This window comes from Phascolarctos cinereus, unplaced genomic scaffold (assembly GCF_003287225.1).
Source record: "Phascolarctos cinereus isolate Bilbo 61053 unplaced genomic scaffold, phaCin_HiC Scaffold_2;HRSCAF=192, whole genome shotgun sequence".
Classification (NCBI taxonomy): Eukaryota; Metazoa; Chordata; class Mammalia; order Diprotodontia; family Phascolarctidae; genus Phascolarctos; species Phascolarctos cinereus.
The window spans coordinates 222,005,734-222,031,544 of record NW_027555625.1 but is presented as its reverse complement, the minus strand read 5'-3'; the positions used below and the strand labels follow the sequence as shown (position 1 = coordinate 222,031,544).

Genomic DNA, 25,811 nt, shown 5'->3' with positions numbered 1-25,811 from the left:
TCTTGTAACTGCTATGGTTTTTGCTATTGATATTGTAAATGAATTTTGTATTGCGATTAGAAAGCAATGTTGACTTCCTACCTTCCAACATTCCAAATCTTTAAACACCTAAGCCACCTACTACGTAGTAGAAGGGTACCCAAAGACATGAATTAATATGTTAACAGTTGGAAAGAAACAAACAACCTACTGAGCTCATGCATAGTGTGTTTCCTTGGCTTTATACTGAACCACAATTATTAAGAAGTGGAGTTTCCTAAATGGACAGGAAGAAGGAATAGTTCTACATATTTGCTTTTACCTGGGATTCAGAGAGGTAGCCAGCTTCACTCCCATGTTCAATTCCAGTCTTCACCACCTAAAAGATATAATAGTAGCACTTATTCAGTGTTACAATTTTAAAGTGTTACAAAAATGAAATAAAATAAAAATTTAAGGTATAATAAAACTGAATGAAAGTGTGAACTCTCTGAAGCTACCACCTGATTATGTCATAGCCCATGTGGTAAGATGGCCTCTGCCCACACTGGGAAGCCTTAAACCAGGGCTTAAGTAAGGAAAGAATGCATGGTATTTAATGATTCTTTCCACTTCTTAAGTTTCTACTTACACCTAAGAATAACCAAAAGAACAGTAGGCTCAGACTTCTGTTTTCAGTTCTTATTCAATAGTAGCATGTAATTGTGCTTCTGTTTCAGTGATCTGAGTACATCAGAATATTCTGTGTTATTTCTTCTATTGTTAATTAACTTTTTAAAAGTTTATGTCTTTTCCTAATACAGAAATAGGTTTTACATGATTGCAATATATGACCTATATCAAATTGCTTCCCATCTTAGGGAGGGGGGAAGGTACAGGGGGAAGAAAATTTGGAACTCAAAATTTTATAAAAAATGAATGTTAAAAATTGATTTTACATGTAATTGGGAAAAATTAAATACTCTTTTAAAAAAAGTTCATGTCTTTTCTACCTTAAAACTTCTTATATCTTCTATAATACCTAACAAAGAACCTTAGGTTTAACAATTTTTTCAACTGATTAGCTGAAGTCCATAAAGTGATGAATCAATTTTCTCTCTCTCTTTACCACTGTCTTTACTGACTGAAGGGTTTAACTTGATGCCATAAATTTATGTAGCATTTTCTTAATGAACTCAAAATAACTTACCATATATCATCTCATGTACACCAAAATAATAGAATGAAGTAGAAACATGGAAATACTGTTATTTTCTAAAAATTTATTATTTGTTTTAAAATTCATATAAAATTTTTTTGAGTTCCAAATTCTCTCCTTTCTCCAGACTTTCTATTGAGAAGGCAAGAAATATATCAATTATATGTAAAATCATGCAGAACATATTTCTATTACTAGCCATGTTGCAAAAAAAAAAAAGCAAGAAAAAAAGCAAGTAAAAAAATTAGACTTCAATTTGCACTCAGGCTTCATCAGGAGATGAACAGTATTTTTCATCATGAGTTCTTTGAAACTGTCTTGGATTACTGTATTGATCAAAGTGTTAAGTCTTTCACAGGTTACAATATTGCTGTAACTGTGTACAATGCTCTTTTTGGTTCTCCTCACTATACTTTATATCAATTCATATAGGTCTTCTCAGGTTTTTCCGAAACCATCTCCCTTCTCCTCTCTTACAGCACAATAGTGTTCCATCTCAATCATATGCCACAACTTGTTCCAGCCATCCCCTCAAATGCCAATTCTTTGCCAACCACAAAAAGGTGTTATAAACATTTCTGTCCTTTCCCTTTTTCTTTTATCTCTTTGGGATACAGACCGAGCAGTGGTAAACAAATATTATTATTCTGATTTTCACATAGATGGAGAAAAACTGAGGTAAAGAAAAGAATGGGAGGAAGTGTTCATGATAGTTACCTTCATATATACGAAGTGCTGTCATGTGAAAGCCTGGCTCTAGAGAACAGAACTAGAAGCAATGGTTTGTAAAAATTGCATAAGAAAAGATTTGATGCTCAAAAAAAGGGGGAAAAAATTCCTAATAACTAGCTGCTCAAAAAGTGAATTAGGCTGGGGCAGCCAGGCAGTGCAGTGGATAAAGCTCAGCCTTGGAGTCAGGGGGACCTGAGTTCAAATCTGGCCTCAGACACTTGACACTTACCAGCTGTGTGACCCTGAGCAAGTCACTGAACACCGATTGTCTCACAAAAAAAGAAAAAACAGAAAAAAAGTGAATTAGGCTGCCTCAGAAGATAATCCCCATCCCTAGAGATCTTTAGAGGTTAGATTCAGGTCAATTGTCAAGGATACTGTACAGGAATCACAGAATCGCACAGAGAATTACGTCCTCAGGTACTAAAAGCACTGCAGCTGAGCTGCTATCAGGGATCCCAGAGAATCATTGCAAAAATCTCGAGGACAAATGTCCCAATGACAGAAAAGGGAAGTCTGCAAACTACAGACCACTGAGTCAGCAAACTACAAACTACTGTTTTTGACTGCTGGGAAAATTCTAGAATGGATTCTTAAATATCTGGCTGGTGAACATACAGATATGGAAGTGGTCATTAAAAAAGGAACAGTGTTGCTTCATCCAGAACAGATCATACCAATGGATAAGTAGCCAAAGGATATGAACAAATAGTTCTTAATAGAATTGCAAACCATTAACAGCCATATGAAAGAATATTCTAATTCACTAATAAGAAAAATGTAAATTTTTTTAAAAATTTCACCTTATATCCAGCAAACTGGCAAGATGAGAAAAGATGAGAATAGTCAATGGTATGGTACTTGTGGAAAAAGAGGAAGGCTAATATGAAGCTTGTGGAACTATAAATTTGTATAACAGTTCTGGAAAGCAATTTGGAACCATGCTGAGAAAAGTGACTAAAATGTCCATACCAAGAGACTCTACTGCTAGAGACATATTCCCTGAGGGGTCAGTGATAAAAAGAAAGATCCCATATATACCAAAATATTTATAGCAGCAAGTTTTGGAGCAGCAAGAACTGAAAACAAAATAGACGCCTACCAACTATGAAATGATTAAACAAACAGACCAAGTTTGGCTCTAAAATGAGAACGCAGCCTTCTGCTTTTTGTAGAGTTGGGAAACTGTGTATGGAACATAATATTATGTGACAGAATAAACTGGTTTTTCCCCCTCCATTTAAAAAAATTCTTTGTCATAAGAGATGCCCTTTGGGAGTGGGGGGACATATTGAAAAACATGACTGATGTAAAAACAAACATACATATTTAATGACAAACAGATGATCATGCCCAGCTAACTTCACTTTGTTTTTTGACAATGTTACTAAACTGGTAGATCATGGAAATGCTGTAAATAGAGTTTACCTTGATTTTAACAAAGTAAATCTGTGTCAACTTGTCACGAGATAGTTCATGGAGTGCCAGACATCTGTGCTTGGTTCCATGCTATCTAACATTCTTAGCAATGACTTGGATAAAGATAGCAATGATATGGCCAACATATTAGCAGATGACAAAAAACTAGGAGAGCCAGTTAACACACTAAATAATAGATTTAAGATCCAGAAAGATCATGACAGTTCCGAACTTTGTGCTGGGTCTAATAAGATGATATTCAACAATTATCATTTTAAAGTCTTAAACTTGGGGACAAAAAACCCCCACAAGTACAGGATTGGGGAGGTATGATTTTAAAGCAGTTTGTCTGAAAAAGATCTGAGCTTTGGCAGATATAATAACTTAATAAATCAGTAGTGTAATGTGGCAGGCAAAAAAGGTAATGTAAGATTGGGTTGCATTGAGGTGAAATCTCCTACACCCTGGTCAGACCACACCTGGAGTACAAAGTTCAATTCTGAGAGCTACAGTTTAGGAGGATATTGATAAGTCACAAAGTATCCAGAGAAAGGCTGCTAGGATAGTGAAGATGACTCCATATGATAAAAGGATGAGGTGAAATAATCAGGGATGTGTGGCCTAAAGAAGGGAGGAGCTATACAGGGGGGAGAGTAACAGGACGTGATTTCTGTGTTCAAGTATTTGAATGGCTGTAATATGGAAGAGAGATTCAATTTGTTCTGCTTGGTCCTAGAGAAGCAGAATCAATACCAATGGATGGAAGTTTTGGAGGGAACTTTAAGCTTAGTGCCAGGGAACTTTCAACAATCAGAGTTGCTCACAAGTGGAATAGGATACCTTGAGAGGTGATGAGTTCCCTCTTCCTTGAAGGTCTTCAAGCAGGGGCTATGATAATGGATATTTTTTCTGGATATAACTTGGACCAAATGGTTGTTGAAACCCTCTCCAAGTGTGCAATTCTACGATGATAATCAGTAACTCTGGTCCCATTAATTCAGAAGTATGACTTATTAACCCTTAAAGGTATTCTTTTAAATCTGACAAAACAAACTTTTTCATCACTTTGACTTTCATTTTTAAAAATCTATAACCCCTTAGAAGCAGCTAGGTAGACAGAGTGCTGAGCCTGGAGTCAGGAAGACTGAGTTCAAATGTGGCTGCAGACATTTACTAGCTGTATGACCTGAGGCAAGTCACTTAACCTCTGTCTGCCTCAGCTTCCTCAATTGACAATAACAGCACTTATCTCAGAAGGTTCTTGTAAGGACCAAATGAGATATTTGTAAAAAGGGCTTAGCACAGGATCTGGCAGTATAATATATATAGTAAAGAAGGCTCTACACAAATATTTACTCCTTTCCTTCCTAGATAGCTTGATAATAGGCAGGGAAACGGGGATATTTTCCTCAAAACTGATTCCCTTTTCATGCTTCATCCTGCCAGTCACCCATGTTCATAACCATGAGAGACATCCTTGACTTTCTCTCTCTGTTACCCTCATATCCAATTGGTTGCCAAGTCTTGCTGATTTCTTTATCACCTCTAGCCAAGACTACTGAAAAAGCCTAACTAGTCTTCCTGCTTCTAGTTTCTACTTTCTCCAATTAATCTTCGACATAGACACCAAACTGATATTCCTAAAACACAGTTCCAATAATGTTACACTCCTAGTCAAAGAACTTCAGTGGTTTCTTATGATCTCTATGACTAAGAGCAACATTTTCAGCCTGGCATTTAGAATCCTCTACAATATGGAGCCCACCTACTGTTCAGTTTTATATCATATTACTCCCCTTCTCACACTTTCTGTCCCAGTCAAAGCAGACAGCAAGCTCTTGTCGGCATACATCACATTCTATCTTCTATGTCAGGAGGTCTCCCATTCCTGGAATGTATGCCCTCTTTACCTATCCCTTTCAGATCTCCAACTTCCTTCTAAGCACAGCTTAGATGAAAATTATCCACTTTCCTAATTTCCTCTCCACCCACCCAATTACTAGTAAATTGGGAAATGTTTAACAAAATAAATAAAACTATAATACAACAGAGATAGTATTATACTTTGAAATACTTTGCACTTACTTATCTGGGCACATCAGTGGTTCTCAAACTTTTTTTGTTTATGGCACTGCATGAACTTTTTGGCTGTGAGGAATCCTGTTAAGCTGGCAATCTAGATGAGTGTCTGGAAATTCATGCATGTACATGCAATTTGCAAGTGTAAGTTCCAAACAATTTGTGGCACACCTAGAGAAACTGTGCTGTAGTACACAATCTGAAAGCCAATGATGTATGCGTTGTAGACCCCCAGCAGAAGATGGGTTTCTTGAAGGCAAGGACTGCTTTGTCTTTGTATCTCCACTATTTTGTACATCAGTGGTGTCAAACTCAAATTGAAAGGGATCTCTATGGCTGCATATTGACTTAGAAAACCAAAAATTAACACTATGTTGTATTAAAGTTTTATTTATTTTGGTAAATATTTCCCAATTTATATTTTGTTTGTTGTTGTTTTTTTGGCTAGGCAATGGGGTTAAGTGACTTGACCAGGGTCACACAGATAGTAAGGGTTATGTGTCTCAGACCAGATTTGAACTCAGGTCCTCCTGACTCCAGGGCCAGTGCTCTATCTAGCTGTCCCCCAATTTACATTTTAATCAAGTTCTGGCTACACTGGGGAGTTTCGTAGGACTGCCCCGATCAAGTTTAACACTTCTGTTATACATAGCAGGCATTTAGTAAATGTTTGTAGGATAAGAAACTCACATCAATTATTTTCAGAGGAGCTGGATAAAGACCTTTGGTTTGTTTCTGTACTTTCTCTTCAACTTTTTTGTAGATCAGTTGCCTCACAAATGGAAAAGTCATGGCATATCCTGTTAACTCTGCAAGGCAAAATGTTTTCAGACTTTAACTGGGAAGAACCAAACTTTCTTAGCAGTTTTTTTCTGTAACCTCTATAAATGATAAGAGTCTCAGTAGTTCAGAACAGCTGTCTTTTTTTTTTTAACATTCAAGCAACACTTCAGTTTATATTTAACATTAAACTTAAAGTAAATGGAGTGAGGCACATAATGTAACTTCAAAATTAAGTTTTCACCCCTCTTAAATCTCCTTTTTTGTTAGTAGAAGTAAAAACTACTCCTCAAAGACTTCACTAATTACTACTGCATAAATTCTTCCATGCCAAAATGGCAGCTGTTCACGCTCAGGGCCCAGAGTAGCAGCTCTGATTTTGACTTCTCTAATAGACATACTCACTATCAACCAGCCCCTTTTCCTTCTTCCCAGAGATCTTCTTATCAGCCAGTCCTTTTGCAAAAGTGACTGCTACTTCTTCTAGGTATTCAACTGTTCGTTCTTCTGGTAGTTTCACACCTGGTCCTGAAAACATTAACATAACAGTTAAACATAACTAGTACACGCAAAATGATAGATCAAGTCTCTGAAGGAGAACCAATTTTAGCAATCTTACTAAGAACTTATCAAGATAAGATGACAAAGCCTCAGACTGTTTTAATACATTTATCAGATCTGTCAATAGTGTACTTTGCTTAAAGTCAAATCTTTCATTTTCACCTCTAACAGGAAGAGGATCCAAAAAAGTTACATGGACTTCTGAAATGTTACAAGAAAAGGGAAATGCAAGGAGTGCAAATCCATTCACACCAACCAGGTAAAGTTCAAAGCACTCAACTTGACTGATAATTAAAGCCCTATACAACTTGGCTTTATTTACTGCACCTTTCCAGATTTATCTATTTCCTTCTATACACTCTATCCTCTCTGTTACCTGTATACCTACAATCTCCCACCATTCTTTGTTAACACTGTTCCTTATTCCTAGAATACTCTCCCCTCTTTTACTTCTGCAGTTAAATTCCTATCCATCCTTTTTACTTCTCTTTTTTTGGTGAGGCAATTGGGGTTAAGTGACTTGCCCAGGGTCACACAGCTAGTAAATGTCTGAGGCTGGACATGAACTCAGATCGTTCTGACTCCAAGGCCAGAGCTCTATCCACTGTACCACCTAGATGCCCCCATCCACCCTTTTAAAGCAAACATCATCTCATATTTGTAGCCCTTTGTAATTTCTTAGTCAACTATGACTTTCTCCAAGACTTTTTTTTTATTGCAACTCTCTAAAGCATTGTAATGTAATATTGTATTATACCTGCATTTGTCTCATCCTCCTATTTACCTAGAAACTTGATGATGGCAGGAATTCTGTCTTATCTCAACTTTTTGCATTCCCTAGAATAGTGCACTGAAAGCTGTAGGTAGTTGATAAAGTTCACTGAAAACTGATAATGAAACACTCTTCTCTCAGTAGAGAGGTAGGAGACTATGGAATGCAGAATATGGTATATACTATTAGACTTAAGTCACTGTGTCAGTTTTGTTTAGTGTTTTTCTTTAAGGAGGTATTTGATGTGAGGAATGACTCAAAGGGAAATAACTTTGGTATTAAAAGCAAAAGGCAATGATAAACTAAAAATTAAAACAAAATCCTCATTGAATGAATGTTGAAATAATGTAAGTCACCAAACATAGGCATTTGACCTTCTATGAAAGACTTGGGGCAAATGCTGGTTGTATTTCCATTCTATTTCTATTATACTGAATTTGTGAAAAAGTTGTAGGTATGAAAGATGAGACTGGGCTCCTGGAACCAAACACACTGACACAAGCAAGACAGAAGAACTATGAAAAGCAGCTAGAAGAACCCTAAAGCACAACAGTTTAGGTTCACTTAGTGGAGAGTCAAACAGCCTCAGAAGCATCAACGGTTTGAGAATGTAACTGTATTACAGCACAGCACGATAAATGATATTCTAATAACAAGAAAAGTTCTGATTTTCCATTTAAGGAGGCAGAGAAGTGTGCAATGTATTTTTAGAAAGATTTTCACTCAAAATGATTAAAATAATAAAATTCTGAGCTTAAAGGAGTAAATCTCATACATGAAATAACCTTGCTGTCCAAAATGGCTTATTCCCTGAGGGGTCCAGATGGGGCTTTCCCATAATAGTCCCTTGCTTCTACAGGTCACATACTATTAACAAAAGGCAGGATTCCCTGGGTCAGAGAAAACTAACAGAGGTCTTACTCCTAGGCTTGCCTGACAATTAAGCACATAAAGTACATCTTTGGGATATTCTGAATTCTTACCTAGAGGCTCCACCAACTGGTCAACCAGACCCATTTTCTTCGCTCTGTCTGCATGAATATTTCTACCAGTCAGCATCATGTCAAAGGCAGCAGGAATCCCAACCTAAGAGTCAGGGAGCATAGGCAAGCAATGTCTATATTATATCCTGAAAAAGAAACTGCTGCCTGTCATTTAATCAAGCTGGATTTTATATTGCTTACAGAGTAGAAAATACTATATTGTCTCAATTTTTTAATACATTATTTTGACACATCAGTTGCTTCCCAATAGTCTACATGGCACCATACTATTAAAAGGTTGTTGTTCATCCATTTCAGTTGTGTCTGGGGAGCTACAGAGTAGGCCTGGTGGTAAATGTTCCCATCTGAGAATCATCCCCTAAGGAGTAAAAATCCCGCAGCAGGTAGCAACTGGAAAGGAGGCCGAGTTTAGTGGGGTCATGAGTCGGCCATGACTTGTTACCCAGTCATTTTCTCGGCAAAGATACTGGAGAGGTTTAACATTTCCTTCTCCAGCTCATTTTACAGATGAAGAAACAGGGTTAAGTGACTTGTCCAGGGTCACACACACCTAGTAAGTGTCTGAGGCCCAATATGAACTCAGAAGATGAATCCCTGACTTCAGGCCTAGCACTTTATCCACTGCACCACCTAGCTGCCCTACTATAAAAAAGATAAACACAACTAAATAATGAAGACTATTTTTGTAGTTAAATGCCTATTATCAGAAAGAATATATGCTTCAACAATGTGGAAAAAACCTTTTCCATTGTATTCAACCTATGTTATATTGACAAGTGGTTAAATTTTTAAGTTCTTCTGGGGGCACTAATTGGAGCAAACTACTTTTTTCAACTCTTAATTTAAAACACAGTAAGTCAACAAATGGAATTTCAGAATTATGACATCAACAGATTGGGAACTAATCTAAAATATTGCCTAGAACATTAGCAATGGGAATTCAGTTCTCTGTTTTATCAACTTGTGAGCCTGAAATTTCCAAGCCGAGTCCCTTCTAGTTCTAAATATATGGCCGTGCTATGATGATTCCCAATGGGGAACATTCTGGAAGATCAGATAGTGGCCTGGAAAACTGAAATAAGATAAAAATCACTAGCGTGTTCTAGACCAGAGATCTGTATAGGGGATACCACAGGAATGCTCCCTGTTGGAAAGTATTATTTAATATACAAAAATTTAACCTGCCACTACAATAATGTACACAAAAAATGACACTAAAAAGTTATTGAGATCTGATTGATTGTAATGTCAAACCTCTCAGAGAAAAGATGATGAAATACATTTCAGTGCTCTTGGTAGAGAGGGGAAGCACTACAAGTATGGTATGGAATGCTGTATGTGCTATCACATGCAGTCACTTTATTCTGCTTTTTTGTTTTGGTTGTCATAAGGCAGAGTTTCAGGAGGACATTTATTAGGACTGTAGGGTAAAAACAAAAGGTGTCAATCGAAGTCATCAAACTCCAGTTTATAGCCCACTTGACTGAAATGTATCCCTTTGGTATGGAAGTAATACAATTTCTGATTGCTAATTTATCACTCTCCATGTTAGTGGACACCATGATAGCATTATATCAGAATGCTCATAGATCAGCCCCATTTAAATACCCAACTCTAATATTTTGGAACGTGGTCTCAGTCACTCTCTTATCTATAAGACTCCCACAATAGCTTGGGCTTCCTGACACTAGGCCTCTTTTCCAGTTGCTACCTGCTGCGGTATTTGTACTCCTTAGGGGATGATTCCCAGATGGGAACATTTACCACCAGGCCCACTCTGCAGCTCCCCACCAATGACCCAGGTTTTAAACAATCTATAGAACATGGCAGTTAGACTAAACTTAGAGACAGAATTTTTATAATAAAATCATATCTTAAGATTGAGTTAAGTAACAATAGTATAAAATGCAGTTAAGAGAACAATAGATTAGACCTGACTAGGAATAATTCATCCATATATACCCAGGGAAGCTTTAAACTTCAAAGTTTTCTCTCAGAACATGACTTCTACACAGGGGGAAGCTAAAGCATAAAATGCCAGATAGGCACATAGCTTCTCTTGCATATGAGTATGGTTTGTAAGAATCTTAGCTTACCATCTTTGGGAGCCTTTGAGTGCCCCCTGCTCCTGGCAATAATCCCAGTAACACTTCAGGGGACGCCAATACTGTCTTTTTGTCTTTTGTTGCTATTCTGAATTGACACGCAATGGCAAGCTTCAAATACAGAGAAGAAAGGAGTTAGAAAATATGTCAACAGTCAAAATAGGTGGGGCTCTCAAAACTCCTTGAGGCAGGAACATGCCAACATAACCAAGTCTAAGTTCTTTAGCCTGGTATTCAAGGCTTTCTAAAATAGTTTTCAAATCCACTATATCTCCTACATTATTCACTATATGATACCTCTACTAGAAATTATTATATATGCAGGGTTACCCATTGCTTAAATCTTGCTCATTCCTGCTTTTGCCCATGCTATGCCGCCTGCCTGGAATACCCTATTTATTCTTTTGTGGGTAGCCAGATCCCATCTTCAAGGACAAATGTAAGCCTTATTTATTCAATCATTAATTATTCCTTTCTACTCCAGCCCGTAGTGGACTCTCCCCTTAATTCATGAGTATTTACTATATGTACTAGTCACATGTCACTTAATCATACAATTCCTTATATTGTTCTTTATGTAGCTTGTTTCAACTAAATAGTAAGCTCTTTAAGGTAAAACGTCATATCTCTATATCCCTAACTAAGGATAATACTAAACACAGAGTAAGTGGTCATAGAATTCATTATAGAATTTTAGGGCTGCAAGGGATCTTAAGAGATAATCTAGCCCAATCCTCTTATTTTACTAATGAAAAAACCAAAGCCCAAAGAGTTTAAATGATTTGTCCAAAGTTACACAGTGAACTAGTGGCAAAGCTGAGGCCAGAACCTCTGTAAAAACTGAACAAGCAAGAGATTCTCTCTCCCCATTTAGCTGTCCCATTATCTGTACATTTAAAGACTAAGTAGATATTTTTAAATGGTTGCAACTTCTTCGAATCCATTAGCTACTCTAAGTATATGCTGCCAATAGGTCTCATCCTCCCTCCACTGTTTTATAAAGTTTTAGTAACTTTGGTATAAAATTGTACCTCAAGTCCTCCTCCCAGGCAGGACCCACTGATGGCAGCCACAACAGGCTTTGGAGACTTCTCAAGTTTCTGAAACATTTGTTGTCCCTCTTGTGATAACTGAGTTACCTCCTCAGCAGTCTTGCAAGCAGCTATCATGCTGTAGCGTACAAGAAAGTATAAAAATAAAACTACTGCCTCCTCTATTGGTTTTATTTTCATTAATGTATACCACCCCTACATCATACCACAACTTATTTGCTCAAGATGACAAAAAATGGGAATGAACACTGGAAGGCTTTAGAAGGATGGGCCCGCTAATACACTGCATTCTGGAAAACAATTTTGAATACTAAGAAAACAAAATGTTGATGCCTTTCGACCCAGATATCCAACAACTATCCTGAAGATGTCAAAGACAGAAATATCCATAGTTACCAAAATATTTATAGTAGCACTTTTTGTAGTAACAAAGAATTGGTACAAAGCTGGTGCCAACAGGGTGATGGCTAAATAAATTGTGATACATAAATTTAATGGAATATTACTGTGCTATTAAAAACAATGAATATGAATAACATAGAGAAGCATGGGAAAACTTATATGAACCGATGTAAAGTGAAATAAGTGGAATGAGGAAAACAACAATAATGACAACAATATAAATGGAAAGAACAAGAACAAAATAACTGAAACTAAACACTCTGAAATTATAATGACCAAATTTGGGTCCAAAGAAGAGACACATTTAATGTGCACATTTAATGCACCTCCTCGCCTTTGTAGAGGTGAGGGACTATGAGAATAGAACATTTTGCATGGCAAACTTTTCATGTGTTGGTTTGCTTTGCTGAACTGTTTTTCTCCCTCTTTTAAATTCTTTGTTACTTTTCTGTTTCATGGTTGTAAGCAGACTACAACAGATGAAAAATGAGGAACTCTGAAGAACAAGAATAAAAGTTGTCGTCAAGGAACTGTATGTTAGGAAGAGAAGATAGGTGGGTTACAGGGAAAGAGGAAGAGGTGACAGGTAGACAGTCACAGTATTATACTGGTATTCTCACAATGTCAGGAGAAAAAAAGGAAGGCCTCTAAATGAGGAAGATTCATAGCTGGGCAGACCCTTGAATGCCAACTTATAGGAGAATATTGGCAAGAATTGTGCAGGATGGTTAGGCATGGATGGATTGCAGCAATCTGTATCATCGGAGGGAACTCCCCAATTAATTAAATCATAGATCCATTTGAGTTGAGTAGTCTTTATTCCATGTTATGAGGAATTGTTCTCTGGGAATGGGAGGGAACTTCTTGTATTAAGGGAAACATGAATGATGTGAAATCAAGATATAAATAAAAATTTATTTTAAAAGAGAATCAGGTTTTCCCTCTATTTTGTTTTGGACAACAACACCTATATACTCTCTCATACACACCCACACCCCCCTCCACACTTCACTAGCTAAAATGACACACTTACTTGACATCAGCACCAGCAATAAAGCAACCTGGCTTTGTAGAGATAATGACTGCACTTTTGATTGTATCACTAGCCCATATTTCATTCATCACTTGTTCAAAATCTGAGTGCAACTCTTTATTCAAAGTGTTTACCTGTCAAGTAATAATAACAAGTAAGAATAACAATAATAAATAGCCAGCATTTATATAATATTTTCTGATTATTACAACCATGAGGTAGATAATGTAGGTTTATTATCTCCATTTCTTTAAACAGATGAGGAAATAAGCCCAGAAAGGGTAAGTGATCTGTCTATGATGACAAATTCCACTACAGTAACAGACTGTCTTTTGATTCCAATTCCAATATAATTTCCATTACATTACAGATGCCTCAGATCTAACGAGATCAAGTTTTAATTCAAAATGAGATAACATTTCGATGACAGGAGAGACAAAGGAAAAAACCACCACGCCTTGGAAAAAGGAAAGAGCACACTTTCTCTCTAAACACACTGCTTATATATAAAATCAAAAAGCTTTCTGCTTTAGTTTATGCATTTTTCCTAAAAAGCAAATTATTAGCTCTTTCTCTCTCTCTTTAAAAATTAGAATACCCAAAGAAGGAATTGAGGATTATATTCAAAGAGCTTGGTCCATGAGGGAGGAGGAATCAATATATATTCTAAGGCCAAAAAGAACAAGGCAAATTGTGGGAAATTGAAAATTAGAGGGTAACTATTGCTTTACTCTATTGCATATATCAACTGCCTTGTTCAGTATCTTGCATTGCCTAGGAAGCTACTAAATTTCAGAAATATTAAGCATTTGAATCAGCTATCCTTTGTAGAAGGCTAAATTAATGCAACATGCTTTGCTGGAGTTTGGGGGGGGGGAAGGGAGAGTTCTAGTTAGCAGAAAACAACACCTAACAGAGAAGCTACAATGTGTAGCTGTGGTCTTTTGAAATATACAAGGGCTAAGCACATTTAACCCAACCTGATTAGTACAAATGATAATTTATGTCAAAACTATAATATTTCTAACTATAAGACATCTTTAGGAAAATAATCTGCTTTCAATTTCTTTCAATCATCCTTCCTGGGAAGGGATGGTAAATATTTTCAGCGAATTCAAACTAAAAACAATTCATTTTACTCTTCTCCTTTGTACCAGAAGGCTGGTCTTCGGTATCCTTGAAATTAAACTGACACTTAAAGTCAGGTGGAAGGAATGCAAAGACAGGATTTCTGCTTCTGACTCTTTGCTCTCCTTGGGCAACCTGTCAAAAGCCAGGTTAACCTTCAAGATTAAGAGTCTATTTGTTATGATATCTAATTACTATCAGAGCATGGATTATTTTCTGAGACACTTCTTTACAGTATATAAGCCCAGAGCAATTTTTAAAAATGCCATAAATGATGAAAAGCACAGAATTCTTAAAACAACAAATTAAATAAATACCTTTGAATTAGGTGAGTTAATTCGCACAACTGCCACATCTCCTTTGACTGCATAGTTGACATGGGTTCTGGCTAAAAGCAAATGGAAGATTTATTTGCAAACAATATTGTTACTAAACTAATTAAAAATGTGAAGTATTTCAATCAAGGCTATAAACTTACATAACAAAGCAGAGGACTGGGCAAAATTGCGGCAGGTATAACCTATTGAGAACAACAACAACAAAAACAAAAAATCAAAATGAAACCCTTTGAAAAACTCAAGAGAAAAATTTCTGGGTTTACAGATAGCTAGACGGTAGATCAAAGGTACACAGATAGAAAGTACAATGTAGACAGAAGGTACATCAAATCTAATTTTATATTAAGTTTTCTCAGAGCTGTATCCACTGGCAAATCTGATGACTTGGCAGCTGAAATGAATATGTTAATCTTTTGTTATCGATCAGTTTGGTCCCGAACCTATAATCTCACAACAGCAAAAAAATCTCTCACAACTATGCCCAAGTCATGTGTTCATCTATTGATGAGATGTGAAAGATTATCTCAAACAGCAATATGGCTACAATTAAACAAAACATTTTATTCCTCAAAATTTGTTTTACTGTAAATAGTTTATTATTTTCAAATACCCAAATATTCAAAGTAGCATAAATCCTCAAATAAGATATTAAAATTGAAATGATGTGAAAATAACATCAATTTTTACAAAACACTAACAACAATTTTTTCAGTACTTCATTCTGTTCTCTGTACTTATATAATTTTGTATAAATATGGTTGTGGTCAATGTGACTTCTTTTGACTTTGTTTTACATCACTCCCCATATATCCTTCTATTCTTCTCGCCTGCTGTTTTAATAATAGTATAACATTCCATGATGTTAACATATCATCATCACTGAACTATTTTTCCAATTAATGGAATACATAGTTTCTAGTTTTTTTGCTATTATGAATATAGCAGCTATGAATATTTTTGTAAACATGGGTCCTTTCTATCTTTTTAAAAATATTTTTCCCCCAATTACACGTAAAAACAATTTTCAACATTCTTTTAAAAAAATTTTGAGTTCTATAGAGAACTAAGTCAAATTTATAAGAATACAAGTCATTCCCCAATTGATAAATGGTCAAAGGATATGAGCAGGCAGTTTTCAGATGAAGAAATACAGTCATATGAAAAAATGCTCTAAATCACTACTGATTAGAGAAATGCTAATCAAAACAACTCTGAGATACCACATCACACCTATCAGGTTGGCTAACATGACCAAACAGGAAAATGATAAATGTTGGAGAAGATGCAGGAAAACTGGAACATTAATATATTGTTGGTGGAGTTGTGAATTGATGCAACTATTTTGGACAACAATTTGGAACTATGCCCATAGGGCTATAAAAATGTGCATACCCTTTGACCCAGCAATAACACTTCTAAGGCTGTATCCCAAAGAGATCACAAGAATGGGAAAAGGACCCACATGTACAAAAAATATTCATGGCAGCTCTTTTTGTGGTGGCAAAGAATTGGAAATTGAGGGGATGTCCATCAATTGGGGAATGGCTGAACAGGTTGTGGTATATGAATATAATGGAATACTATTGTGCTATAAGAAATGATGAGCAGGCAGACTTCAGAAAAACCTGGAAAGACTTGTATGGACTGATGCCGAGTGAAGTGAACAGAACGAGGAGAATATTGTACACAGTAACAGCAACATTGTGCAATGACTAACTTTGATAGACTTAGCTCTTCTCAGCAATGCAATCTAAGACATCTCCAAAAGGCTCATGATGGAAAATGCTATCCACATTTAGAGAAAACTATGGCGTTTGAATGCAGACTGAAGCACACTAGTTGCTCTTTTTTTCCCTTCTGTTTTGTTTCTTCTTTCTTGTGGTTCCTCCTATTGGTTCTAATTCTTCTTTACAACATGACTAATGTGAAAATATATTTCACAGGATATATATGTAGAGCCTATATCAGACTGCATGCCGTCTTGGGGAGAAAAGAAGGGAGAGAGGGGGAGAAAAATTTAAAACTCAAAAGTTTATGGAGTGAATGTTGAAAACAAAATAAATATTGAAAAATTTTTTTTAAATTTGAGCTCCAAATTCTCCACCTCCCTCTCCTCCTCTGGCAAGCAATCTGATATTGGTTGTACATGTGCAATAATGTAAAGCATTTCCATATTAGTAAGTGTGTGGAAGAAAACTTGAACAAAAAAAAAAGTGAAAAACAGTATGCTTTGGTCTGCATTCAGACTCCATCAGTTCTTTCTCTGGCAGTAGAAAGCATTTTTCATCATGAATCCTTTGGAATTTTCTTGGATCACTGCATTGCTGAGAACAGTGAAGTCATTCACAATCCTTCATCATACAATGTTGTTGTGCCTGTGTATAATGTTCTCTTGGTTCTGCTCACTTCACTCTGCATCAGTTCATGTAAGTCCTTCCAGGTTTTTCTGAAAGCATCCTACTCATAATTTCTTATAGCACAGTAGTATTCCATTACAATCATACACCACAACTTGTTCAGCCATTTCCCAACTGTTGGGCCTCCCTTCAATTTCTAATTCTTTGCTACCACAAAAAGAACTGCTACAAATACTTATGTGCAAATAGGTCCTTCTCCCCCTCCCTTTTTTGGATCTCTTTGTGATACAGACCTAGTAGCGGGATTGCTGGATCAAAGTGTATGCAGTTTTACAGCCCTTTGGGCATAGCTGGAAATTGCTCTCCTGAATGGTTGGATCAGTTCGTAACTCCAACAGTGCACTGATGTCCGTCCCAATCTTCCCACATTCCCTCCAACATTTGTCATCTTCCTTTTCTGTCATATTAGCCAATCTGCTAGGTATGAGGGTAGTGCCTTAGAGTTATTTTAATTTGTATTTCTCTAATCAGTGACGTAGAGCATTTTTTTTCACATGACTATGGATAGCTTTGATTTCTTCATCTGAAAACTGCCTGTTCATTGGAGAATGATTTGTATTTTTATAATCTGACTCAGTTCTCTTTATGAGAGATACTCGGTATAAAATTTTCCCCCAGCTTTCTGTTTTCCTTCTGATTTTGGTTGCATTAGTTTTGTTTGTGCAGAACCTTTTTAATACAATCAAAATTATCCATTTTGCATTTTGTAATGCTCTCTATCTCGTTTGGTCCTCATTTCTTCCCTTATCTATAGATCTGACAGGTAAACTATTCCATGCCCCCTAATTTGCTTACGGTATCACAAAAAGAGCTGCTATAAATATTTTTGTACATGTGGGTCCTTTTCCCTCTTCTTATGATCTTTTTGGGATATAGCACTAGAAGCACTATTGCTGGATCAAATGTTCTGCAGTTTTATAGCCCCATGGGCATAATTCCAAATTGCTCTCCAGAATGGTTGGATCAATTCACAACTCCACCAGCAATACGTTAGTTTTCCAATTTTCCCACATCTTTTCTAACATTATCCAAATGGTGAGTTCTTTTCCCAAAAGGTTGGATCTTTGGGTTTATCAAACACTAAATTACTATGGTCATTTACTACTATGCATGTATACAGATTATGTAATAACATAATCTGTTCCACTGATCCACCACTCTATTTCTTAGTGTGATTGTTTTTCATTACCACTTTATAATACAGTTTGAGATCTGGTACAGTTAGGCCACCTTCCTTCACATTTTCCCCCCAATGATTTCCTTGATATTCTTCATCTTTTGTTCTTACAGATGAATTGTTATTTTTTCTAGTGCTATAAAAAACTTTTTTGGTAGTTTGACTGGGATGACATTGAATAAGTATAATAATTTAGGTAGAATTGGCATTTTTATTATTATTGGCTCAATCTACCCATGAGCAATAAATATTTTTCCAATTGTTTACATCCGACTATTTGTGTGAAATGTGTTGTAATTGTGTTCATATAGTTCCTCAGTTTATCTTGGCAGGTAGACTTCTAAGTATTTTATGTTGTCTACCCTTCCTGTCTTTAAATATTATCTTTAGGGAATATTCTCAGACCTAGGGTTGTTGGATTAAGGAGAATAATCATTTCTGTGACTTTCAATAAATGCTAGTCTGTTCTCCAAAAGCACATACCAATCTATAATTCTACCAACAATGTAAGAGCATGCCTGTTTCCCTGAAGCCAAGACATTTAATTTTTTAAAATAAAATTTGGCTCATTTTTCACTTTTTACATCACCAGAATTTCTTTCAGCATCTCTTCCCCCTTTCCCTACCAGGAAACCAGCTCATATAATAAGCAACATTTTTAAAGAAGAAATAAGAAAAGGGGGAAAAGATAAAAAAATCCAAACCAATTAATACAATGAAAAAGTATGAAAACATATGTAATTCACCACATCTGGGTACCTTATCCCTTTGCAAAGAAATGGAATGAGGTATCTTCTCATATCTCTTCTCTGGAGTCACACTTGCTCTTTACAATTTTGCAAAATTCACTTTTGATAGATTTGTGATTGTCTTTTCCACTTATTTCACTGTAATCATTCTGATATTGTCTTCTTGGCTCTACTTACATCACACTGCATCAGATTATGAAAATTTTTCCATGCTTCTCTACATTCATCATATTCTTCGTTTCTTATAGAATGGTAATATTCTACTATGTACACATACCACAATTTGTTCAGCCCTCTCTAACTGATGGGAACTTACTGTTTCCAATTCTTTGCTACCATAAAAAAGTGCTGCTCTATTTTGGTGTTTATGGAGTCTTCTTATTGGAGACCTCATTAGGGTAGAAAGCCTAATAGCTTAATCTCTGAGTCAAAGGATATGGACATTTTAGTAATTTTATATAATTCCAAATTGTCTTTCAAAATGGTTATATTGATTCACTGCTTCACTAACAATGTACCAGTGTGCCCACAACCCTTTTAACATTGACTATTTTAAACTTTTATTATCTTTGTCAATTTTCAGGGTGCCAAGTACAATTTCTGTGTTGTTTAGATTTAAATTTCTCTTATCAGTGATTTTGAACATTTTTCACACAACTCTTAACAGTTTATAGTTCTTTTGGGAACTGTTTGTTCACATCCTTGGACCACTTCTCTATCAGGGAAGGCCTTTCGGTTTTACATGTATCTGCTAGTATCCTTGATGCTACACTCTCATCTGATAATTACGATGTAAAATTTTTTTCCTATTGGACTGATTCCTGTCTCATGCTAGCCACTTAATTTTGTTGTGTAGCTTTTCAATTCCATGTAATCAAAGTTATCTACTTTACCTTTTGTAATTGCCTCTACTTCATTTGGTTAAGAATATATCTCCTCATAGTTTGTGAAAAGTATATTATATGTTTCTCATCTAATTTTTCCTAATGGTTTGATCTTTATTATTAAAGTCATGTATCCATTTAGAATTTATCATAGAATATGGTGTAAGATGTTGGTCCTAAGCCAACCGCCAAACTGCTTTCCAGTTTTCACATCAACTATCAAAAAGGGAGTTATTTTCTCAAATTAATTCTGTTTAAATTTTAATTGTTCTGTAAAATGTCTTTCACAGCTAAACCTAAAAATTAACTTTTGTAGTGTTGACATTTTTAGTATATGTGCATGACACAAGAAAGAGCGCTAATATTCTTGTAGTTAATAAGTTTTTTATTTTTTTAAGGGACATTTTATAATTTAATGTATAAAAAAATTTAGTGTGCTCTGGTAGCTTCATCCCTGAATATTTTATGTGTTTTGTAGTTATTTGAAATAAGAGTCCCCTTTCTATCATTGCCTCTTGGATTGTTATATAGAAATGCTGTTGATTTTTATGGATTTATTTTGTAGCCTTCAATTCTGTGGAGACCACTAATTGCCTCAATTATTATCTTTGCTGATTCCGTACAACAGGAGTGGGGAACTTGTGGACTTGAGACTATGGTTTTCCACCCCTACTCTAGGATTTTCTCAACTATCATTTCATCAGCAAAAAGGGATAGTTTTAGCTCCTCTTTGCTTAGCTTTACTCCTTTGATTTTTTTCTTGTCTTACTGCTATCGCTAGAATGTCCACAAATATGTCAAGTAGCAGTAGGACAAATGGACATTCTTCCTTTACTCCTGTATTTACTGGGAAAGTTTCTAGTCTATCTCCAATGCATATGATATTTCCTTTTGGTGTCTGATAAAAACTTTTTATGATATTAAAAAGGGCTCCTCCATGCCTGTATTTTGTAGGTTGCTTTGGTTTTTTTTTTAAAGTATAAATGAATGTTGCACTTTGTCAAAGGCTTTTCCCACATCTAATGAAATAATAATGTGGTTTGGGATGCTTTTGTTTCTAATGATTATACTATTTTCCTAATGTTGAAACATCCTTACAACCTTGGTATAAATCCAACTTGATTATAATGAGTAATTTCTTGTATGAATTGTGGTCCAATATTTTTTAATTGATATTCATTAATAATAAAGGTTTATAGTTCTAGTTCTTTGCTTTATCCTTCCTGGTTAGGTATTAGGACTTTATTAGTCTCAAAAGAATCTGGTAAAGTGTACTTTCTCAATTTCTGAGAACATTTTGTGTAATACTGGTAGTAACTTTCATTAAAAGTAGGATAGAATTCTCTTGGGAATTCATTACACTTGAAACTGAGCTACTTAAAATCTTTTGTTCTTCTGTTATTTTGAGGTATTTTATACTTTTGAAGATATTTCTCTCTTTTCTATTCTCAACGTTATTAGCCTAAAGCTGTGCAAAAAAGGTTCTAATAATTATTTTTTTCTGGTTTTGTTGTGATTTCATCTTATTGTTTATATTTTTTTAATTTCATTTTCTGCCCTTTTCTTTTTAATCAGGTTGGAAGCACATTCTTTCACTATTACTTCTGTGTAAGTTCCACTTTCACCCTTTTCTTCTTGTGTGTTCTTAGAAAGAAATCTATCAAATGGTACTTCTGTTATTATTTTGTTTTTAACCCTATTATTCATGTCTTTCTTTTTCTAGTTTTCTAAACATTTTTGCTATTTAACTTAAATAATTTAATTATTATTTAATAAATTACTATTTATTTATGCTTTAAGTTGCCTCTATGAATCTGCTTCAGAACAGTATGTTTTACTTGCTTTGAAATCATGTGTTCTTTTAATTTTTAAAATTTAATTTAATATTTTAAAAGAGTAATTGCTGGGCAGCTAGGTGGCGCAGTGGATAGAGCACCAGTCCTGAAGTCAGGAGGACCTGAGTTCAAATCCGGCCTCAGACCAAACACTTGACACTTACTAGCTGTGTGACCCTGGGCAACTCACTTAACCCCAACTGCCTAAAAAAAATTTTTAAAAATTTAAAAAGTAATTGCTTTTTACTTTTCTTCTTCTTCAGACTGTCCTTTATTTATGAGTATTTGTACTACTAATCAGTTATTCCCTCTTTTGTTTCTTGAAGAGACTCCTGTCAATTTAAAATTTTCTATTCTGCTATGTAGACCACAAATTCTACTCTCAAAATTCTTATTTCTCTCTTGAACCATTTATTCTTTGATTCATGGTGCTCATACTTATTTATTCCTTCTTTAGTTTGTGTACTGTTAACTGAATTAAAGTTTCTAAGGTACTTATTGTGGCTCTGTGCTTTCTTGGGCATCCCTAGTGTTCTCCACCTTCTTCAAGTGCTTATTTTCCTTTGTTTTATAATATTTATTCAGGGACATTTGTACTCATTTACATGTCTAAGAGGTTAGCTTCCTTTCTGTTGTCAGTATTTTCCCTGCGATTTACCTACTTGTGCTCAAGGTTTTAAACAGAGTTTTCTTTCTCTGAGATCTTTAATAATTTTCCCCCTATGGCTCACTTTCTATCTCTTTCCCTTTTGATGGTGGATCCCTGGAGGGCTGGACCTGAGGTCCAGTTGTCTCAGCTTCATTCCATTATGTCAAATTCACTTTTCACCAAATTCAGTCCCTTACCCAAGAGATTTCTTGTGGAGGGAAAGAACTGGTTCCAGCTACATGCCAGTCATTTTCCTTTAGGTGTGATGGAGTATCTCATACACATCGGTCTCCTGTCCCAATTTCTTCTCTTCTTTAGTTCTCTGGCTGACATAGGCAGCACAGCTCACAAGCCTCTCCTTTTCCTATACCTCAGCATTCTCTGCACAAGGAGCAGCATGGGAAAAGAGCCGAGTTCTGGTGTTAGTTGCCAAAGAATGGTGGGATGAGGCATAGGCAGGGGGAGTATGCTGGCAAAGAGTACAGAATCAGCATGAGAAATCCTGAGTAGATATTTGATAGCCTGTAAGGCCTGTTTTTATTTACCTGATATAAATTAAATTCTGTTCTAGCCTCTCATTTTGTTACGCATTCTTTTTTTTTTTAAATAAATTTGTATTGATCTTGTTCTTTTACACGATCAGCATGTTTTCCTCCCTTGTCAATATTGACACTTCAAACTGAACATGTCCAAAATCAAGCTTATCTGTTGACCAAATACTACTACTTCTGACTTTATGATTTCTCTGTGATAATAACCAGACATAATAGGACTGAATGTCTGAAACCCTGGGTTTATCTTTGACTCTTCTCTCTCTCTAACTTTTAGCATGGAATAAGTTACACAGTCTTGTGACCCTGGGCAAGTCACTTAACCCCAACTGCCTCGCAAAAAAAAAAAAGTTACCCAGTCTTGTTGATTTCATCCCAGCATTTAACACCCTTCTCTCCTCTTTAGCCCTACTTCCAATACCCTAGCATAAGCTTCCATAAGCAGTTGGCAGAACAACTGTAAGTCTACTAATGAGTATCCTCACCTCTTTAGCTGCTTCAATCAAAAAACCAACAAGCATTTTATTAAGCTACTCTCATAGCTAGGTATTATGATAGGCTCTGACGAGGCAAAGACAAAAGAGAAACAGTCCTTGCGCTCAAGAAGCTTGCCAGAAGAAACATGTATATTTATTATTTTTTAAAAATATTCAATTTTAAGTTCCAAATTCTCTCCCTGCCCCTATGACCTCCTCCCCCTTCCACTGAGAACGCAAGAAATACAAAACCCAGAGAGGCAGAGCCAAGATGACAGAAAAAAGCAGAAGTTGCTTGAACTCCCTCTAATTTCACTTGAAACAATTTTAAATCACATCTCAAAATGAATTCTGGAGCAACAGAACCCACAGAATGACAGGGTGAAACAATTTTCTAGGACTACAGAGAGGTTTGTCTCACTTGGGCAAAAGGGAGCGCAGGCAGCGTCTGGGCAAGCCCATGGAAGGCTCCTAGCCCCAGCACAGATCAACAACCGAGGTCCGATGTCCAGGCTTAATAGGCCAGTGGCACAGTGGGCCACTGTGAGGCCTCCTGAGAAACAGGCAAGTGGCCTGGCCTGGCAGGCTGAGGTGCGACAGTGCCCCCTCCTCTCCCTGTGCCCCAGGAGCACAGCTCAACTTTAAAGTCACAAAACAGGTTGGAAAACTAGCAAAAAACAAACAAAAAAGCCCTGATCATAAAAGGCTACTATGGCCACAGGGATGATCAAAACACCAACTCAGAAAAGGACAATGATGTCAAAACACTTACATGTGAAGCCTCAAAGAGAAATATGAATTGGTCTCAGACTCAAAAAGTCGTTCCAGAAGAACTCAAGAAAGATTTTGAAAATCGAATAAGAGAGGTGTTTGAAGAAAGATTAGGAAAAGAAATGAGAGTTATAAAAGAGAATCATGAAAAAAGAGTCAACAGCTTGGAAAAAGAACCAAAAAAAAAAAGAAAAAGAAAACAACTCCTTAAAAAGTAGAATTGGTCAAATGAAAAGAGAGGTACAAAAGCTAACTGAAGAAAATTATTTAAAAATTAGAATTGGGCAAGTGGAAGCTAATGACTCTATGAGACATCAAGTATTAATCAAACAAAATAAAAAGAATGAAAAAAATAGAAGAAAATGTAAAATACCTCATTGGAAAAACAACTGACCTAGAAAACAGATCCAGGAGAGATCATTTAAGAATGACTGGACTACCTGAAATCCATGATTAGAAAAAGAGCCTAAACATCATCTTTCAAAAAATTCTCAAGGAAAACTGCCCTGATATCCTAGAATCAGAGGGTAAAACAGTAATTGAAAGATTCCACCAATCACCTCCTGAAAGAAAAACCCCAAATTAAAACTCCCAGGAATATTATAACCTAATTCCAGAACTCTCAGTTCAAAGAGAAAATACTACAGCCAGAAAAAAAAAATTCATACATCAAGGAGTCACAGTCAGGACTTAGTAGCTTCTACCTTAAACGATCAGAGGGCTTGGAATGATATTCCAGAGGGCAAAGGAGCTAGGATTACAACCAAGAACTAACTACACAGCAAAACTAAGCATAATCTTTCGGGGGGAAGGGGGAAGAGGAGGGAATGGACATTCAATGAAATAGATGACTTTCAAATATTCCTGATAAAAAGACCAGAGCTAAACAGAAAATTCGATTTTCAAATACAAGACTCAAGAGAAGCATAAAAAGGTAAATAAGAAAGGAAAAACACAAGTTATTCAGTAAGGTTAAACTATTTACATCCTTACATGGGAAGATGATACTTGTAACTCTTAAGAACTGTATCTCTATTAGCGCAGTTAGGAGTATACATAGACAAAAGGTCTGGGTATAAGTTGACTTTGATGGGATGATATTAAAAATTAAGGGGTGAGAAAGAGGATTACACTGGGAGAAGAGGGAAGGGAGAGGCAGAATGAGATAAATTATATTACACGAAGAGACTCAAAAGACCCATTACAGTGGAGGGAAAAAAAAGGGGGTGGTGGTGAGCATTGCTTGAACCTTACTCTCATCAGATTTGGCTCAAAGAGGGAATAACACACACTTAGTTGCATATGGAAATCTATTTTACTCTACAGAAAAGTAGGAGGGGAGGGGGACAAAAAAAGATGGCGTTGATAGAAGGGAGGGAAGATTGAGGGAAGTGGTGGTCAGAAGCAAAACACTGGTGAGTAGGGACAGGGTTAAAGGTGAGGGAGAGAAGGAGGGAGAGGGGGAGAAAGAGAGAAATATAAATGGGAAAAACAGGATGGAGGGAAATACACAGTGTATTTCCCACAAAACAGAAGTGGATAGCAGAGTGGATTAAAAACCAGAATCCTAGAATACACTGTTTATAAGAAACACATTTGAAGCAGAGTGACACACACAGAGTGAAGGTAAAAGGCTGGAGCAGAATATTATGCGTCAGCTAAAGTAAAAAAAGCAGGGGTAGCAATCATGATCTAAATGCAAAAGCAAAAATAGACCTAA

At 36.1% G+C, this 25,811-nt stretch overlaps 1 protein-coding gene across 1 annotated transcript in view; it reads right to left on the bottom strand.

The window, feature by feature from the left end:
• Positions 1–25,811, bottom strand: part of HADHA (hydroxyacyl-CoA dehydrogenase trifunctional multienzyme complex subunit alpha) — a 68,033-nt gene that overhangs the window by 33,032 nt on the left and 9,190 nt on the right. Inside the window, exons 2-10 of the mRNA XM_020983920.2 lie at positions 14,723–14,764; positions 14,562–14,632; positions 13,117–13,250; positions 11,661–11,799; positions 10,621–10,740; positions 8,504–8,606; positions 6,593–6,715; positions 6,098–6,216; positions 302–358 (exon numbers count right to left, since the gene is read on the bottom strand). Of these exons, the coding sequence (XP_020839579.1) occupies positions 302–358; positions 6,098–6,216; positions 6,593–6,715; positions 8,504–8,606; positions 10,621–10,740; positions 11,661–11,799; positions 13,117–13,250; positions 14,562–14,632; positions 14,723–14,764 (908 nt within the window). The remainder of the gene's footprint in view (positions 1–301; positions 359–6,097; positions 6,217–6,592; positions 6,716–8,503; positions 8,607–10,620; positions 10,741–11,660; positions 11,800–13,116; positions 13,251–14,561; positions 14,633–14,722; positions 14,765–25,811) is intronic.